Source organism: Anoplopoma fimbria, chromosome 17 (genome assembly GCF_027596085.1).
Source record: "Anoplopoma fimbria isolate UVic2021 breed Golden Eagle Sablefish chromosome 17, Afim_UVic_2022, whole genome shotgun sequence".
NCBI classification, from domain to species: domain Eukaryota; kingdom Metazoa; phylum Chordata; class Actinopteri; order Perciformes; family Anoplopomatidae; genus Anoplopoma; species Anoplopoma fimbria.
In genome coordinates, this window is record NC_072465.1 from 6,808,431 (window position 1) to 6,828,640 (window position 20,210).

At 40.8% G+C, this 20,210-nt stretch overlaps 2 protein-coding genes across 3 annotated transcripts; both read left to right on the plus strand.

Annotated features, from left to right (window-relative positions):
* The first annotated feature begins 359 nt into the window (after positions 1–359).
* On the plus strand, positions 360–5,296 carry comtb (catechol-O-methyltransferase b). Its single transcript, XM_054617476.1, has 6 exons — positions 360–434; positions 1,633–1,804; positions 4,032–4,149; positions 4,263–4,456; positions 4,545–4,676; positions 4,761–5,296. Coding segments are annotated over exons 1-6 (798 nt in total). The 5' UTR covers positions 360–432; the 3' UTR covers positions 4,941–5,296.
* A 1,915-nt stretch (positions 5,297–7,211) lies between these two features.
* grm6b (glutamate receptor, metabotropic 6b) lies at positions 7,212–19,011 on the plus strand. Of its 2 annotated transcripts, none has more exons than XM_054616832.1 (10): positions 7,212–7,748; positions 11,038–11,257; positions 12,546–12,681; positions 12,820–12,974; positions 13,328–13,468; positions 13,596–13,796; positions 14,572–14,711; positions 15,289–15,912; positions 15,991–16,302; positions 18,772–19,011. In XM_054616832.1, exons 1-10 carry the CDS (start codon positions 7,212–7,214, stop codon positions 19,009–19,011), a joined length of 2,706 nt encoding a protein of 901 aa, XP_054472807.1. The 2 variants fall into 2 exon arrangements, with proteins under 2 accessions (XP_054472807.1, XP_054472808.1); XM_054616833.1 differs by having other exon boundaries at positions 11,038–11,254.
* The last annotated feature ends 1,199 nt before the right edge of the window (positions 19,012–20,210 follow it).

Genomic DNA, 20,210 nt, shown 5'->3' on the forward strand with positions numbered 1-20,210 from the left:
ACTCGGTCTCAGAAATGTTAACTTGAAGGATTACCATGACTCGCCACAAGAAAGAGTCGTACAGGTTGTAATATTGTAAACCAAAAAACTGCAAGATGGGTAATCAAAATAGGATTGAGATACATAGAGATGGGAAGTATTCATTGAATGAAAAATGCCAAGCAGGAATAACCGCCTTCGTTTCTTGCAATCCCAGAGCGTGTGCATGTGGGCATGTGTGTGTGTGTGTGCGTGTCAGCGTGGGGATTTGTTGTGCTGTGCATTCCTCACATTAGGCAGAGCACTGAGACGGGGGAGGAAGGAAGAGAGAGAGAGAGAGGGAGGGAGGAGTCAGTGTACGCAGGCATATGTCTGCCTTTTAGAAAACTCACAGCTCTTCCTCTAGCAGCGAGGAGAGGTGCGAAGAGGACAGGGATTGCCGCCTGCCCACACATGTAAGTCTGTTTTTTTTCCTGTTAGATTTTAATGAGAGACCCCTTTAAGAATGCATGAGGTGTTATTTCTGTGCCTAACAAGTGTTTGTTCCTGTGTTGCCCAAGGGAGACCATGGCTCAGTCTGCTTTTAATTCCTGTTATGGACTGAAGTGTCCATATGGACTGAGTGTGTGCACTCTTAGTATTGTTAAATAGGGGAGATTAGACTTAGTGTCAACAGGACATTGCTGGTGATGCTCCTTAGTCAAGCCATTCTCACAACAAATAATGTGTTAGGTCACCACGTTTTGGATGTTTTGATGAACCTTTATGTTCCTGTTTTCCTTCCTGTTCTTTCATTTGGAAACTTTGTATGATGTGAGTCGCATAGAGACTGAATTTGTTAGATTGGATGCACAGCATGTACATTGGAAGAGTGCGAGTGACTCCCTGCATAATGATAATAGATAAAAAGTGTGTTTATCATCACAATAATTCTGCTTTTCTCAATCTCTTGGTTGTGTGCATGTTAGGAGGAAGGCAAAGTAAAGGTTAAAGTCCTGGTGCGCTGCCTTTTTGCGACACAGCTCTTAACCCCCAGCCAGTTGCCATGCAACTCAAACTCCAAATCAAAAGGAATTACCTCAACCACTACTGGTCTCTCACAGTTTCATTATTAGAGCAAGGTAAAGCCGTTTCCAGCCATGGTCTTCACTGCTTTCCCACAGAAGGAGCCCTAGTTTAGGATTCTGGCTGTGCTTCTCTCCTCCTTTGTTATGCTCTGTTCTTCCCAATTCATCTGTGCTCGAGATATCTGAACACACTGATTGGTTCTGTCAGTGGGAAGAGATGCACTCAAAGGACTGTGTTGTGCGTACACCAAGTGTGTATTGCAGTTGATATTAAATGATATCCTACAGTGATATCAGCACATTGAGATGCGAGTGGGTGTGCAGCTTGGACCTGACAGCAGCAGCTGATAATGAAAACAGGAGCAGGAACAGTATTGTACCCTGCATAGTAAACACCCATCTCATTAGCCCTACACAAAGGGAGAGGTAGAGTGTGGGGACATATGAGGGCTCTCATTTATCTCATGCAGATGTGTTGTTATTGGGGTGTGTGTGTGTGTGTGTGTGTGTGTATGGTTAATTTATCACAGCCTCTTTCCATAATGCAGCACCATATATATAACCCTGATATCTGTCTCGGTTGCAGGATGTGGCTGACTCTTCTCTACAGCTGCAGCGGTGGAGCAGCTCTTCTGTATGCTCTGTACAGATGGGTGATCCCCGCCGCTGTGCAGTACCATGGAGGATTGGCGCTGGTCTGGCATGATGTCATCGTGGAGAGGATGCTGGACACAGTGACCCAGTCCACACGTCCTCAGGTGTGCCTTTGATACACAGCATTCACCTCTTAGAGCAGCTGTAACCCACTAATGACCAGATTAGTGTGACGCAGAAAAGTCAGGTGCAGGTCAGGAGGAGATTGACCTGACCTGAAACAATAGATGTGTTACTAATACCATTCATAAGAGCTGCATTCTGCTGCTCTACTATTGTGCATGCTGGTTCACTGGGACACTGTAGCAGGCAGCCATCGGTAACGATATAAGTGACACCTGTGCTTTTCAAAAGCCTCTTACATAATGATGGGCAACAAATCCTCGTTACTCATTAACACTGGCTGCTGAGGTAAATGGTCAAAACCAGCAGTTAATTTAGCATTTTATATCTTTCTGTTAACAACACAGAGAATTATGGATTTAAAATTGAAATACCATAAATCCATCCATTATCTCTGTGTATCGCATGTATTCCATTTATACTTTTATACTATATTTCAAATTGTTTTGGTTTTTTTCTATTCTTTATGTATATTTCTTGACTTTTGCAGCACTTAAGCACTTATATTATGTTCTCATACTCTGCTTATTATAAACGCCAAACACCAAAGCAAATTCCTTTTATGTGAACATCTAATTAGCAATAACTTGAATCTGATTCTGATACAATACATTATATAAAGGAGAGCAAGATAACAAATTCCTTGTTTTGATTAACTACATGACTATAAAGCCTTTCTTATAGTTACATCAGAGCCAGCATGGGACACCTGGCCGTACACACAATAGACATGAATGCATCAGTACAAGTGTGTGAATCCACACTTGTTTTTAATGTTTCCTGAGAAGAGCTCCTTTGTGCTAATTAATGAGGGCTGATGCTTCATCTGTCCCTAATGAAAGCAAACACACTTAAAAAAGAATTCTTCATGCCTTGTTATCTTTGGAGTACAACGTGTTCACAATGTGGCTTAGTAGATGAACAGATGACAGCAGAAAATGTACAAACCTTAACTTTACATATTGTAGCATGCTCACATTTTCTACGAAAACTAATTCCCATGAAATAGTTTTCTGTTTTTGGATTTCTAGATGACAGTGAGGATGTAGCTCACACGTTGTTGGTTGGAATCCCTGGAATAATGGGCAAAGCTTTTTTTAAAACACTTGGGCTTATCGTTAAAGGCACTGCAAACCTTAAAGTTGTTTTACCTGTAAAACAACTTTGAGCAGGTGCTGCCTACACAGTACAGATTACTGAGGAAACAAGAGACGGCTGTGCAAGTGGGCAGCAGGTCCCTGTGGTGATCAGCTGATGGCAGACAGGAGTGCAGGAAGATAATCTAGTAAGACAAATACATATATACTATAAACATGCTGCCCTCTTGAAATCTTGATGATCACTACAAATCACTAAGTCAACAAAGCTGACTTGCAGCAGCCTTTTTCTAACAAAAAACATATTTCATCATTCTCGCTTCCTGTATTTTTTGATGCCTGCTATTTAACTTGCATTCCCAAAAAATACACAATTTTTACTTTATTCCATATTGAAACAAACAGTGACACAGATTCATTAAGTGATTCCTCTGTACCTTTATGGACAAGAAAAAGACAATGATCATGTAAAAAAAGGAGGGTAATGCATTTCAACACTAAAAATGTAATGAAATAAAAAAAAGACAACGGGATGGAGCATCGGAGTTGCAAAGGGTGAAACTATATGCTTTACATACAGTATTATTGCTCCTTAATGCTATTCTGTTGAATCTTCTGGGCAACATCCCAAATAAAAGAATCAGAATCAGCTTTATTGGCTCCGGTTACTTGTGCTTACTAATACACAGAAACAGACAAATAAACAAAAAATCAAGGAGGTCCAAGAAGAAAAAAGGATAAACATTAACTATTTTGTACACAGAAATATAAAAATGCAAAAGTGTATATATATAAACATAAAAACACAAAAAACGACGACAATGAAGTGTAGAAAAAAGTGCAAATATGCAGAGTGCAATGCTGCTTGAATAAATATGTCAACAATTTGAATTTAAAGTTACCGGGTTATTGCACATGGATTTGTACCATACAGAGGATATTTGAAGTAAAAGAGGATGGACACCAACAAATGGGATCTTTCTCTTAAACCCAGAAGTTCTATATGAGCTTATTGATGATCTTAAAGCTATAATGGGTGAATAATTAATGACAGATTGTTAGTAACACTAAAAAGACAGTGACAATAAAAATGCATTTGTTCTCCCTTTAGCGGCTCCTGGCTGCAGTAAAGAAGAACGCCACTAGAGGGGACCCTCGCAGCGTGGTCCAGGCCATCGATCACTTCTGCAGAAACCATGAGTGGGCCATGAATGTGGGGGATGAGAAAGGTACTGATTTCTCATTATATTATATTATATGTGTATGTTCATGTAGAATCATTACCTTACATGAGTCTGTGAGCTGTGTGTGTTTATATCTTTTTTTGTTTTAATTGCCACAGGCTGCATTCTTGACTCAGTGGTGTCTGAGGTAAACCCAGCCATGGTGCTGGAGCTGGGAACCTACTGTGGCTACTCCGCGGTGAGGATCGCCAGCCTTCTTCCACCTCACGCCAAGCTCATAACTCTTGAATTCAACCCAGACTTCGCCTTAATTGCTCGTCAAGTCATTGCCTGGGCAGGATTAGAGGACAAGGTAAAGCCAGGTGTCTCCACACAAGCTGAAAAACAATCATTTACAAAGTGTGCACAGGTCAGGAGATAATATGTTTTTCTCTCTCTAGGTCCAGTTAGTTGTAGGGGCCTCTGGTGACTTGATCCCCAGAATGAAGGAAGACTTTGGGGTGAAAACATTTGATTTGGTTTTCCTGGATCACTGGAAGGACCGTTACCTTCCTGACACAAAACTGATGGAGGCAAGTGTATTAAGCTCATTTTATATTGATCAAACTCTTTTCTTTTCTGCAGTGGTGCATGATGCTCTTTGCTTTGTTCACCAGGAGTGTGGCCTCCTCAGGAAAGGCAGCGTCCTGCTGGCAGACAATGTCGTCTGCCCCGGAACTCCTGACTACCTGGAATTTGTCCGGAGCAGCCCGCGATACGAGAGCCAGTACTTCAAATCTCACCTGGAGTACACCAAAGTGGAGGACGGCTTGGAGAAGTCACTCTTCTTAGGGTAGTTTTGTGTCATGTTTGACACAGGTACTAGCAGACCTCTGACCTCTGTTGTCTTGGGTTCTCTGAGCAGACTTAAAATCAAATGTTAAATCTGTTTTTCTAACCGGTCACAGAGTTTAGAAACCTTGAAATGAAAAGTAACGTAAAGGATTTTGTGTTATGTGCTATGTTTTTTGTAACGCCACATGATGTAAGTCTCTATACTTGATGCCTTATTAGTACAGCAGGAGGCAGTATTGCTACAATGTTCATGCATCTAATTGACAGAAGCAAACTGATCTGGGGGGATGCTTTTCCCAGAGCTTCAACTCAAATCAATAATAAATCTAATCCAGCTGCTTTCTGTGGTGCTGAAACCTATTTTCTGCTCTGATATTCTTTACCATTGTGCCAGTGTTGACAGGTGTGTTAGGAGAGAGAGTGTGTGTGTGTGTGTGTGTGTGTGTGTGTGTGTGTGTGTGTGTGTGTGTGTGTGTGTGTGTGTGTGTGTGTGTGTGTGTGTGTGTGTGTGTGTGTGTGAGTGTATGAATCAAATCGCCACTCATCTAATCTCTCAAAGTGAGTTCCATCATGCTGGGGGGTGGGGAGGGATGGGGGTTCTGCATTTGGTTTAGCTGTATGAAAAAAAAAAAAAAAAAAAAAAAAAGTGGGCTAGTCCACCTAGTGCTTTCTTCACAGACGCCTGCATGATAATCCCAATCTGTGGCCATTAGTGCACTGATAGAACGAGCAAGGGGAGAGTTCAACAGAGAGAGAGAGAGAGAGAGAGAGAGAGAGAGGGGGGGGGGAGTGCCTGGACAGAGATGCACACAGAGGAAAAAGAACGAGAGAGAGAGCTTTTAAGGGATTTGGCAGTGATTTGTAGAATCTCACTGCTGTAATGTTGCTCTTTTCCTCCACTTTTCTCTGATTCTGCCATGATACTGCACCCTGAAGCCTCAGAAGTCAGTGTTTTCGTTTAGTCTTTTATCAACCACAACTACTTGTTTTTTTTCGACCATCGTTTTTAGTGTGTTCTGCTTATTTTTGAGAGTGCGCGGCGGTCTGAGATGATAGAGGATTTACCTTTGGTGAGGAGAGGAGAGCCTTGCCTCTAGATATTTAATCCCATTTGGATGGAGGCCTGTTTGGAAGAGCTCATGTGATGGATAAAATCCAGACTGGTCAATGAAGAATGGGCAGGTAAGAAGTGCCTTGACATGAAGAAATGACTCTACTTGCAGGTTGCCTTTAATGGTATTTTCAAAAGGGAAATATTATCTGTAGCAGTTGTGTTTATGCAGATTTACATTATGCTCTTATTTTGAGAATCTTCTAATTTCCATAATTTAATTTAAATAGCATGCAACCAGATATAAAGTGTTTATTTAGTATAACATATATGGATTTAACACTAAAATATAGTTAGCCCATAATAAATATTTCTATTGTTTAAAGCCTTGCAACATTAAATATATTTCAACTTTTTATTTATCCCAGCTGTTTACTGCAGGTTGTGTCAATGATCATCCTGCAGATAAAATGAACCTGCTCTAACTTTTGGAGCATGAAATGCTGCAACGGTCCAGTTGATGTTTTCTGTTTTGCAAAATTTATAGTGTTTTCCATCCTCGGCTCTCAGCTCTCTGTGATAAAAGCCATTCACTCTGTGTCATCCTACATGCGCTCTCAAATCTTGTCCTCAGCTACAGCTACAGGGTGTATACATGTAAAGCTTATGTTTTGTCTTTTTCTCAGTTTGGATTGAATACACCAAAACGGATTACAGCAGAAAATTTGACAAAAAATGTCAGCTTTTTTTATTATACAAATATTTTAATGGGCTCTGTGTTTAAACATTAGTTGTTGTTTTTTTACCTGGTACAGATCCTTTTAGCATTTACATGCAATGTTAAAAAAAATAAAAATAAATTAAAAAAATAAATAAAATAAATAAATATATATATAACACTAACTTTATTCAAGATTTAAAGTGACAAAATGACATGTTTTTTTAAAAAAATCATTAAAAATTGCTTGTTTTATTTATATATTTCACAGTCACATACAGTAGCCTTGCTGATGTGAGAGACCAAATATATATAGGAAACAGACCCAAGAAGGTTCACAAGAATAGTATTTGACAGTTTGCAGCCTTCTTCCTCTCAGAAAGAAGAATGACTCCTACATAGAGCCATTACGATGAGTTGCTAATTAGACCTGTCTGACTGCCCTCAGGTGTCAAAGGTAGAGGGAGTGGCCTGGTGCTGTCAGTACCTCTGCTGGTCATCATCATGACATCAGAGGCCTGCTCGTCCCATCGGTGCTGCTGGCTCACTTCGCCTTTCAGATACCAAACATGTCTTTGGCTGATGTGGGCGCTGCTGGTGGGTATTGGCCCTGGTTCATGGGCCCAGCAGGGCATCCAGCCTCAGTCCATCAAAATCGAGGGGGACATCACCTTGGGCGGGCTGTTCCCCATGCACTCTCGGGGCGCTGCTGGCGTGCCCTGCGGGGAGATCAAGAGAGAAAAGGGGATCCATCGATTGGAGGCCATGCTGTACGCCATGGACCAGATCAACAGCGACCCGGACCTGCTGCCTAACATCACTCTGGGGGCCCGGATCCTGGACACCTGCTCCAGAGACACCTACGCCCTGGAGCAGTCGCTCCTCTTTGTCCAGGCCCTCATCCAGAAGGACAACTCAGATGTGCGCTGCTCAAACGGAGAGCCTCCCATCATCGCCAAACCAGAGAGGGTGGTCGGCGTAATCGGGGCGTCTGGCAGCTCGGTGTCCATCATGGTGGCCAATGTGCTCAGATTGTTTTCGGTGAGTTTTCACCCCGTCTCTCTGAAAGGGAAGAATATTTAGAGAATTCCTCTTTTGAGAAAGTAAGCAGATGGGATCAATCCAGGTGAATTCCATTATTCCTTACTGACTTCTCTTTTTAATCTAATCAGGAAGGTGAAAATACTTGCATATGAGTGAAAGCAGCGGTTTCTAATCTGGGGGTGGATCTCCCAATGGAGCCCCATATATCTAAGTGGTCTCAAGATGATTGAAGGGATAGAAAAAAAAATTAAAAGTCAATTTTTATATTAATAACTTTATTTTCTCTTATTTTTGTTTTTTTACTTTGAATTAATTCATACTTGGGGTGGTTGAGTAGTTAAGACATAGACCGCATAACTCTCCCACATGAACTCCTCTCTGCCCCTGTTTTTCCTGTCTCGCTGTTTAGAAATGCCATATATCTTTAAAAAATATATTTTCTGGATGCTCTTTGGGCTTCAAAAATCATTCAACTGAAATAGGTGAATAGGGGACATAAGTAGCATTGTGTCATTTTACACACCAAAAAAAACACCAAAAAAAAGTGACCTCCCATGTGTCCGCTTTTGATGTAGAATTATGACTCAAACTAGCTGATTATTCTGATTTAATGAACGTACGTATCCATGCTTGTACTGTTAAATTAGCTCACGGCTGATCTAGTTAAGATGTACAGGAGCGCACAACGTTCCTGCTCATTTAATCATTTTGTCCACTCTTAGATGATGAATGGGGCATCATTAAATTTTGTCTTTATTCTGCAGCATGAGCACAGTAACTTTTAATTGCAGTTCACTTATGAGTTTCACAAACCTAATTAAGAGTTCTCCTCCCATTTAATAACATCTTCTCACATATCCCAGTAATGCTGCTGTATAGATCAATATTCAGCACATACATCACCCAATATGATTTTGAAACAAGTCATTTATAACGATGAATAATTTGAATGAGCCTCTGTACACGTCACAGGATTTTGGATCCATTGTCATGCGTTGCCTCTGCAGGCTAATCCCTGTTATGTGTTCATTGTAGTTTTTTGTGTGTGTTTGTTTTACAGATGATTGACCTTTGATGATTGATTACACTGCTCATAGCGATGATGGGACATTGAGTCTGTGTAAATCCCACATTATGTCATGTTCTCATCGACTTAGTCTGCCAGAAATCTAGAAATGTCTAAAGTAAGCACCAGTCTGGGTTTAAATTGGCCAAATTTGTTTTATAAAAAAAGAAAAAAGTCAGACATTTCTACTTGTTGCAGCATTCTTTGGAGTGAGGATGTTGGTTTGAGAGCCAAGAAATGGGCAACTTCCATACAGGCAGATGTTAACTACAGAATGATAGATCCCACCCTCCACTAAGCCCCTCTCAGCAGCTCAGGACCCTGAAAATAGAGCATCAGGGCAGCGGGATGACAGCAATGCCTGGGCGGCGTGGAGTAGATTTAGTTAAATGTGATGTTTCCTCCCGCTGTCCATTTGTGCTGCTCTCCACAGTGTGGATACTTCTACACGTTGAACATCTGCTCTTAGCCAGAGGAGAAGATGATTTAGAATCTACCACACATGCTGTTTTATGTTGCCTATTTATTTTTTTTAATCAATGAAAACTGTAGGTGAAGGGCATTTTATATTATATAATGTATAATTTATGATGTGTGTATGATTTTGTATTTTATTCAGCACTTTAGCTTGTTAAATAACAGGATATATAGTAGATCCAAGAGTAGATTCACTCAGTGACTTAACTGAGCCTAAAATGAGCCATTTGAAAACTTTGGTGATAGCAGTGGACATTTTCCACTATTTTTGACATTTCCTAGAGTAAACAATTCATAAAAAAATGATCTATATATCAACATAATAAAATCGTTTTTAGTTTTACCTCTATTTATAATGCAATTTCTTTAGTATCATATAATATTTCAACCCACTGTCATTACCTGAATCATCAATCCGCAACTGAAGGCAAAAATCTCAATGAATCGGTTTCAAAGCAATAATAATTTAAATAATTACAAAAGGGAATCTATCTATTCAATTACTCTGCATCATTCAGTGCATATTTTAGTATCTTGTACCTGCACACACTTCTTTTTATCTTTTAGTAAAGTTTAATCAGATCATTAAATCAGGGCTAAACCACAATCATATTTATTTGGCTTGGATCCTGAAATATCTTGGACCGTTTCAAGTATTTACTGATACTGAGAAGATTTCAGCAGTACGGGATTGTATGTAGATACAAGTGTTACTGATAGGGCTTATTGATTTTAGAAAGTGAATTGGTGCAGATGCTTCTATGAGATTAATTTGGAGAGGATTATGTCTTGTTCACTACAAAATTTGTATGCAAACAATTGAATCATCTCGCTTACAATGACACATCCTCCTCTGGACACGGACTTTAAGAACTTGTCAAACAGCGATGGAAGAATGTTTTTTGGGGGGGAGAAAATTCACATCTGGATGAGGATGTGGTCCGTAAAATGAAGGATGACAAGTAAATTCGAGACTGACAGGGTAAACACAGAGCAGCAAACTGAAGCTGCATGTGGCCACCAGAATTAAATATATTGTATGGCTTACAGCTGAGAAATGCTAACCTTTTTCTAGTCTTTTGATCTCTGTCTCTCCCTCTGTGCTTAACGTAATTTGACTAAAACCCCTATAATCCTTCCAGATAATCTGTGAAATGGTTCTCTCGGTCCACTCTCCTTCACTACCCCTTGTGTCTACCTTTCTCTCCTCGTCCACTCCAGAGGGCCCTACGTTAAGCCACACTGTGGGACCGGCATTAGCAGGGTCGGGGTTGAGATAAACTGCCGACATAAACTGTGTCATTAAAGAAGTAGCACACCAGTAAATTAATCTTCTCATCCTTTTTTTTCAAACAAATGCTTTTACAGCTGTGCTTGCAACCATCTGTATTTCACTGTGACGTTGTCCATATCCTCAGCACAGACCAGCTCTGGACAGATTTTACTGAGAAGTTGCTGAGAACACAGGCTGTTCAAGAGATGATCGCTGTCTGTGATAGTCAAATTTAGGGATTTTACCGCACTACAACTAGCTAGTATTAACATGGAAAGCCTCCATTTAGACAGTTAAGCCAGTTAAGGTTTTGTCTGTGAGTAAGTGGTGCATCATCCTCTGATATGGTTCAATGAATCTTCTAGTCATTCTTTTCTATCTTTGCTATCACATATTGGCCTAATTGTGCTGCTCATATTTTCCCCTTTACCCGACCCTTTCGTCATCGCTGACCCATCCTCATGTCTCAGATCCCCCAGATCAGTTATGCCTCCACTGCCCCCGAGCTGAGCGACAAAAGCCGCTACGAGTTCTTCTCCCGTGTGGTACCTCCTGACTCCTACCAGGCCCAGGCAATGGTGGACATAGTCAAAGCCATGGGCTGGAACTACGTCTCCACACTGGCCTCCGAGGGCAACTATGGAGAGAGCGGCGTCGACGCCTTCCTCCAGATATCCAGAGAAGCAGGTTGTGTTTCTGGCTCTGTGGTTGTGAAATCACTACTGTGACAATAAGGGATTACTCATTTATCAAGCCATTTTGTTCCCACTCATTAAAAGACTAAAATAGAAACAAAAATCCTTTAATACACACAAACTAACAGGGCAAACAGAAGTCACTGCCTCATATGGGTTTAAAAGCTCAAATGATTTTACTCGGGTTCAGATTTCATTTCATTATGGTATCATTCACATACTGCACATCAATAATTGACAATGCTGGACAGTTCGCTGCTAAAGTATCATGCTGACCACGGTCGGTCCACCATTTTAGTCAAGACTCAAATATCTCAACAGCTATTTGATGGATTGCCATTCAATTTTGTACGGACATTCGTGGTCCCCAGAGGATGAAACCTAATGACTGGGGTGATCCCCTGACCTTTCCCCTAGTGCCATCATGAGGTTGACATTTGTAGTTTTGAGTAATATGCCTCTATTATAATTACTGATATTATCTAGTATTTGATGAATTGCTGTGCCTTTAGCACAGACATTCATGTCCCTCTCAGAAAGACAAAATCTCAAAATCAAATTTTCCAATTTGTTTTTGGTTTAAGACCAAATTACTTCAAAACTGCCATTCCCAACAGTTCAATCTGTCTTTGTGTTTAGTGCTAATTAGCACTTAATGATAGCATGTTGACACACTAAACTAAGATGGTGAAAGTTGTCAGCATTTTACCTGCTAAACATCAGCATGTTAGCAATGTCATCGTTAGCATAGCATGTTGACATTAGCAAGTCTTAAAGCTGCTAGTGTGTCTGGAGACTCTTAGTCTTGTATTATTTATTTTTATTAATCAATTTTATTAATATCCCACACCCGGTTCACAGATGTATTAAATTATTTAGACATGTCCCTACTTTAAATACCATCTTAGGTCTGATGCTTTTCATCTAGAAACTAACAAGACTGAGTCCACAGCATTGCTAGTGGCTCTGTGAGGGGCTTTACTTATGCACAGCGGTGCTTTGAGCTAAGGGCTAACATCAGCGGGACAACATGCTCACATTGACAATGCTGATGTTGAGCAGGTAAAATGTTTATCATGTTAACCATATTAGTTTAGTGTGTGAGCATGAAGCTAACATCTGCTGACTAGGCGGATAGGAAGGGAAACGTGATGTTTCTGTATTAGCAATACACTTGTCATATAAATTACAAGTATTATATACATAACAAATTAACTGGGCAGTGAGGGAAGAAAACAGCAATGTACAGCAATGCCAATGCATTTCCAATATCTCTGACACAGGTGGGCTGTGTATTGCACAGTCCATAAAGATTCCCAGAGAGCCCAGACCAGGGGAGTTTGAGAAGATCATCAAGAGACTGATGGAGACCTCTAATGCTCGGGGGGTCATCATCTTTGCCAACGAGGACGACATCAAGTGAGTCAAGTTTTGCAGCTCATTATATGAGAGAAAGTAAGTCAGTCAGTCAGATGATAAGGTGTTATATAAAGTTTGATGATAACGCAGGGGAATGAAGTAGAAAGTGTGTGATGACGATGATCTGTTCTCATTCAGACGGGTGTTGCAGACTGCCAAAAAGGCCAACCTCACAGGTCACTTCCTGTTCGTTGGCTCCGACAGTTGGGGGGCCAAAAGCTCCCCCATTCAAGACCAGGAGGATGTGGCTGAGGGTGCTGTCACCATCCTGCCCAAAAGAGCCTCTATTGATGGTAGGGCAAATTTATGAAATCGAAATATTCAATCTTACTCTAACCAAAGGGATGCAATATGAATATCTGCAATAGCCGGAGACATTTGACATTGATAGATGAGTCTAATACCAATGCAACAAATAAAGGAAATTATTGATGATTTGATAAGCCTGCTGCTAATATTTAAAATATAAAACTAGTAAATTAAGTCAAAGCCATATATCATTGTGCAAAGAATTCGATTTTTTTCTTTGCTGATTTCAGCACCATGTGATTATTGATACACTGATATCAATCACTGTTTTTTTTTTAAAGCATGCATGACATTTTTATGAAACATTAAACAAAATCTGGTTTGCAAAATTATTCAGGGTTCGACCAGTACTTCACTTCGAGATCTCTAGAAAACAACAGAAGAAACATCTGGTTTGCAGAATTCTGGGAGGACGACTTCAAGTGCAAACTAACCCGCCCTGGAATAAAGTATGAACTTGGTAGAAGAAAATGTACAGGTAAGCAGGCTGCACTTCAAAATAAAGAGAAGTTCTTGATAATGAAACTTTAGACCTTTGTCTTTTCATTATTTTGTGAGCAGTTTTGTTGTTTTCATCACTTTTTGAGACTTCTGTTATCTATCAGGTGAGGAACGAATCAGCCACCACTCTCAGTACGAACAGGAGGGCAAGGTGCAGTTTGTAATTGACGCTGTGTACGCCATGGCCCACGCATTACACAGCATGCACCTGGACCTGTGCCCTGGCTACATGGGTGTCTGCGAGAAGATGGACCCTGTGGAAGGACAGATGCTGCTCCAATACATTCGCTCTGTCAGCTTCAATGGTGAGCTTTTGACCATCACTCTCTGTTTTTAACCTCCTGTCTCATGCAATGTGTGATGATTTAGATTTTTAAAAAAAAGTTTCATTTCTTTCATCAAACCGGACGAGAAACCCTTTTTTTGCTGGTAAAAACTGCTTTTGAACTGCTGCACCCTGTCACTGCAGGTTTGAAAAGAAACACATTTTTAAAAAGAAAACAGTTGAATGGAGGTCAGCTTGAAGTCGGAAGCTTTGAGATGTTTCTGCTAATGTACCTAGCTACAGTACACAGCATATTTTTTCAAAGCACGTCCCCCCCCTCCCTGGGGCTGCCTCCTCGCTCTTCCCTATACAAAACACTCCCTCTTTCCATCCTCGTCTTTCATAAAAATAAAAAGTCATAGTTACAGTTTGGATAAAGAAAAGAAAAGTGTTCTATGAGAGCATCCTATTTACCGCTCTCCTCTTGCTGGACGACCTTGGCTTGTATGGAAGACTTTATGATTGAGCGCCTACAGGGACCTGAGAGGAACATTCAATCACGTTGGGCCAACAGAGCAGAGTGCACTGAAAGACTGAACTCGTGGAGGACAGCCTTCACTAAAGAGCACTCAGCTTTCACATGATTGCACATGACTGAAGAAAGCAAACATAAGCTGAATTCAACAGCGTGTGGGTGTTTTCTCGGCCACTTAAGATGGGGGTGATGTCTCCGTCTTAGAAAGCTGGAATTCCTCCTAGCCTTTGACTTACTATTGTGCTTTTCTGATCATGAAAACTCTGTCTCCATCAAACAGGCAGCGCAGGAACTGGAGTGATGTTCAATGAGAATGGAGATGCTCCTGGCCGTTACGACATCTTCCAGTACCAACTGTCTAATGTCAGCAACCCCGGCTACAAGTTTATCGGCCAGTGGACCAACCACCTTCGCCTCAATGTAAATATTTGTTTTGAGGAACAACTTGAACTTCTACTTAAAGCTCGACCTATTGAGAAGAGTGATACCACTCTCAAATTTGTAAATTTGATCAAAATATCAAACTATTTATGATGAATTCATGTGTTAGTCATGTCCTTTCTTCTCATAGATTGTGGTCTCCTTTATAAATGGGCAGTCACTGTGCATCTTACTCTTAATAACGTTTTAACGGCCTTTCTGCACGTCAAGACCCTGGGATTTTTATGCTCTCACTGTATTAATCAGTTGACATGGAACCCCTGCTTGGTTTTATCCACTGAGCACTCAAGTAAAGTTTATTAAAACAAGACAATGGCTTCCTTTAAAATGTTGAAAAAGAGAGTGAAAGGCAGCATAACTGTGTGCAATTCAACTACAAACGAAGAAATTGGGCCTGTTACAAAAATTGGTTGTCAGACAAATTTGATGGTAAAATCGCTACCCAGTCCAAACAGTGTCTGTGCAGCATTTCTTTTTTTTTAATTAACAAAGTATTTGATCTACAATATGCCAGGCATAGTATGACAGTGTTTGTGTGTTTGTACATCCACCCTAGTCGGAGGAGATGCAGTGGTCAGGTGGTGACCGTAAGATTCCAGAGTCGGTTTGCAGTTTCCCTTGTGAGTCTGGAGAGAGGAAGAAGATGGTGAAGGGTGTTCCCTGCTGCTGGCATTGCGAGTTCTGCGATGGCTACCAGTACCTGCTGGACGAGTTCTCCTGCGACATGTGCCCCTTCGACATGAGGCCCTTTAAGAACCGCACAGGCTGCCGGCCAACGCCCATCATCAAGTTGGAGTGGAGCTCCCCCTGGGCCATCATCCCCGTCTTCCTGGCCATCCTGGGCATCCTGGCCACCAGCGGAGTCATCATCACCTTCATCCGCTTCAACGACACGCCCATCGTTCGGGCCTCCGGCAGAGAGCTTAGCTACGTGTTGCTGACGGGCATCTTCCTCATCTACTTCATCACCTTCCTCATGATAGCCGAGCCCAGCACTGCCGTGTGCGCCTTCCGCAGGCTGCTGCTGGGGCTCGGCATGTGCATCAGCTACTCTGCCATGCTCACCAAGACCAACCGGATCTACCGCATCTTTGAACAGGGCAAGAAGTCGGTCACGCCCCCCAAATTCATCAGTCCCACCTCTCAGCTGATTCTCACCTTCATCCTCATCTCGGTGCAGGTATGCATGTGGATGTGTCTTTCGCACACATCACCTGGATTCTTTGCCGCACTCTGACTAACGCTTCTTTCTCTGCAGTTACTCGGGGTGTTCATCTGGTTCGGTGTGATGCCCCCCCACACCATCATCGACTACGAGGAGCAGAAGCCCCCAAACCCAGAGTTCGCGCGCGGAGTCCTCAAGTGTGACATGTCCGACCTGTCCCTCATCTTGTGTCTGAGCTACAGTATCGTGCTGATGGTCACCTGCACAGTGTACGCCATCAAGAGCAGAGGAGTTCCAGAGAACTTCAATGAGGCCAAACCCATCGGCTTCACCATGTACACCACCTGCATCGTCTGGCTGGCCTTTGTACCAATCTTCTTTGGCACAGCGCAGTCTACGGAGAAGGTGGGCAATTTAACCTTTTTATAGTTCACTCCCCCTTGGGATTGGAGGTAGTTGTATTTTACATGAGTACCTTTATGCCGCTTAATACTTCTACTCGACTTGGAAATTTACTAACAAAATTCAAACTTACTTTGAAGATCCATAATTTGCATACAAAAAATTATCAACTTCTAGATGTATTTACAGACTGAACTACCCAACAGCATTAAAACATTAAATGTTGTTTTGTATGACTGTTTCATGTAATAATTATTCCATAATAAAATAACATTTTATATAGACATATATATGATGTGTTGACAAGAACACTTTCACTAATGATGGAATAAAAGTTTGTATTTTTCCCGCTAACATTATAATCAATACTTAGTATAATCATGAATGTAGGACTTTTTCTTATAATGGAGTATTTTTATTTTATGATCTATTGCTTTTACGTAAAAATACATTGCTACCCAAACTAGAAAAGTGGATTGAGTAGAGTGCAGATCTCCACCAGGTGGGTCTGCAACAACCTCTGCTGTAATGTTTGATTGAATGAAAACAAACAATTGTCCAACCTTCCCCATCTAGAACGCCAGCATTATATATAAATCAAGAGAGAAACAATTAGTAATCTGTGACTTAATTCTCAGCTCAGGTAGACAGTACTCCACTAAACCTTTACATAGCTAATAGTTGTTTGCTGCTATATTCTGAATGTTATATATTGCTCCTTATAACATAAAATGGCAAAAAAATCCCCAAAGCCTAAGGTTTAATAAAAGACTAATTTCCTTAAATGACTTTCAACCAGAAAATGTTTTCAGCACTGTTTTTAAAAAGAAAGGAATCTTTTCACAGTTTTCATTAATCACCTCAATGTTTTGGCAATGTTACCACATCTGTCTGCCAAAACAACTTTAAAGGTGGTAGAAATGAATTATAATTAATTCTGCCTAATGTGCAATTGCTAATGACATAATTATTTGCTTTATGGTATAATCTATTAATTGATCGGTTAATAAATTCTTTGTCAAGTTTAGTCCCTCATTTTGTTCTACAATTAATTATGAAATGAATATCATTACATTCCTTTTGTTACAGTCATTTCAAAAGAAGGACTTAATTAATCCCTCTTGAGGAAATTCAGTTTTCCCTGAAGCTCTTTACTTTGGATCCTTAATGTTATTGACAGTAATTTAAATCTAAATTTGAGTCACAATTATGCAATACACTATAGCACGCACTAATAGTGAATAGAGTAAATGAATCCCTCAGATGTTCAAAGTGAAATCTGAGTTTGTTGCCTGTCATATTACATTTGCTTCCTGCCGTACTCACAGAACATCCTGCCTCCACTGTACTGAAGGTTTAATTTAGCTTGTGGGCTATTTCTGCCGTCACAAAGTACGAGGCTGTTGGGGGGAAATATTTGAAAAACAGAGATAGGCTTTGACTAATAGAGAGCAGTATTATGAATCAGTCAGGCCGAAACAATTAAAGCCCGAGGTGCTTTCAGTCTTTTCACCTCCTCCGAATGGAAATGAAGTGAATTAAGAAAAAGGGAGCGGAGGGAAAGAAAGGAGGTCAGATGAGCTGAGGGACGGTAGGGACCCCTCGTAGACCAATTCAACCATCCCATTCAATTAATCATCACTTAGAAAAAGAGCTAAATATAGACGCTAACTTTTGTTGAAAATAGTGGCTGTTATCCTCCCATCATGTGTACGACCTCGTATAGGAGGAGGTGATTTACCTGCATGTCGTCTGTATTTACATACAAAACAAGCATTGACTGTTCCTGAGCCAGTCTCGCCTCAGGCCAAGCACATGAACACAATCAGAACAGCTCCTTTTTTTCAAAAGGAGAGGTCACCGAAAGGAACGGATGAAAAGCACGACAGAGATGATAAAAGAAGCCATACTGTATGGACATCAGCCCGCGAGAAACCAGGATGTTCTGCTGCTGAAGATAGTGAACAATTGATGACTTATTTATGGCACAAATATATCTTATTTATGGCACATGTGTCTTGATTTATTTATGAACGTACAGTTTCTGGAATAATGAGTTCATAATTTATCGGGGGACGACCCAAGGAGAAGTTACTTCTCATTATTAGTTGGATTTGCATTAAGAGGAAGGGCAATGAGGAGAAGACATGGTCAAAGAAGGCCTGTAAATAGAGCCTCCTTCCTGACTACATATCCCAGGTCATAAATCATTTATCGCCTGCTGTACTTTGAGATGGAAATTGTAAAGACAGTATTGTGACAACCTCTGAGATGACAAAGTGTATTTTCTGGAACTTGAAATGATATAATAAATTATTAAATACACACGGGCGGATACTGAATGATTCATAACAAATTAGACAAAATTAATTTATTTTGTGACCACAAGTGTGTGTGTGTGTGTGTGTGTGTGTGTGTGTGTGTGTGTGTTTGTGTTTTAGATCTTTCTGACCTGCCATGTCTCTGTTGCAGATGTTCATCCAGACCACCACCCTGACAGTGTCCATGAGCCTGAGCGCCACCGTTTCCCTGGGCATGCTTTACATCCCCAAGGTCTACGTCATCATCTTCCACCCGGAGCAGAACGTCCAGAAGAGGAAGCGCAGCCTCAAAACCGTGGTGCAGGCAACCACCGTGTCCACGCACCTGTCCCAGAAGTCCAACGACAAACAGAACGGGGAGTCCAAGATCATCCCGGACAGATCACAGTGAAACCAACGGAACCGGATCCATGATTTTCCTCATCTAAAGTCACAAGCCCACACTGAGATGGCTGATGGAAAATCAGCATTTAGATTAGTTTTGGCTTGATTGTTCCCACACACCCCCAATCTTTACTATGGACTGAAAGACCAGCAAAGCCGTTCTTGGATGTTGTTTCTTTTCACACTTATTTAAATAACTGAGATATACTAAACCAGGAATGGGGCAGGAAAGGAAAACAGAAATGCCCACCCTTATAATGGACATCTTTTTAGCACATTTAAACGAAAACTAGAAGGACCTTTACATTTCCACATATACACCTCAACTTGACAAGGTGTTAGTTTGAACTTTCCCTGAGAAATCCTGTTTAGGAAAAAAAAGAAAAAAGAAGTTATGTTTAAATGGCGACCTTTGCCCTACAGGAAGATGTACATTAATGTGGAATCCCTTGGGGATAATTGAGGGTTGTTTACTGGCTCTAAAAGCACTGCATGGATTGTGTTTTTATGTGTACATGAATGTTTTAAATTGAAATATTGTTTGTATGGGTTGTCGTGACTTTCTGCTGATTGCACTGGAAGGAACCACCTTTTAAAATGCACCATGTCCTGTTACTATTTCTGATAGAGCCCCGTTGGGAGGTATAATTTATCACTTTACTATAATCACTCCCAGCAGTCAATGTCCAATCACTAATGCAACAAAGTGTTTTATTTATATTAGTGTTATGTATGCAATTATTGAGGTAAGCGCAGTTTTTTTCAAGTTGGAAATTGTAAATCCATGAGTGCATACAGGATACGAGTGATTATGAGCAGGATACTTATGTTCTACATGGTACTTTTACTTGTCCAAAGTGGTAAACATTTGGCATTTCCCCATATTGTTTGTCAAAATATCAAGCAATCTCGTTCATGCATGGGAACCTTGTGAGAAAACTTCCTGTCATCAGTTACATTTTTATTTTGTGCCACTTAAGGTCCTCTGTCACTACAAGTTGTCATTTCTTCTAACATAATTAATTCCTTTATTCGCCAGGATATGATTTGCAGTGTACTTTTTGTTACTTGATCTCAGTGTACGACTCAGGTTTTACTGAAGGTTTTTTTAAATAGCGTTTTCCTCGAACATTTCCTTCTGTACTGGCGCAGCCTTCTTAATACAAATGGATTCAGCAGTGCAGGGATGAGATTAATGTCGGCATG

Excerpts from the sequence above, each read along its gene's own strand:
- comtb (XM_054617476.1), top strand. Across the intron at positions 1,805-4,031 it reads CCCAGTCCACACGTCCTCAG|CGGCTCCTGGCTGCAGTAAA; the intron begins GTGTGCCTTTGA and ends TTCTCCCTTTAG. Across the intron at positions 4,150-4,262 it reads GAATGTGGGGGATGAGAAAG|GCTGCATTCTTGACTCAGTG; the intron begins GTACTGATTTCT and ends TAATTGCCACAG.
- grm6b (XM_054616832.1), top strand. The coding sequence starts at position 7,212 with ATGACATCAGAGGCCTGCTCGTCCCATCGGTGCTGCTGGCTCACTTCG. Across the intron at positions 14,712-15,288 it reads CCAACCACCTTCGCCTCAAT|TCGGAGGAGATGCAGTGGTC; the intron begins GTAAATATTTGT and ends CATCCACCCTAG. Across the intron at positions 16,303-18,771 it reads CAGCGCAGTCTACGGAGAAG|ATGTTCATCCAGACCACCAC; the intron begins GTGGGCAATTTA and ends TCTCTGTTGCAG.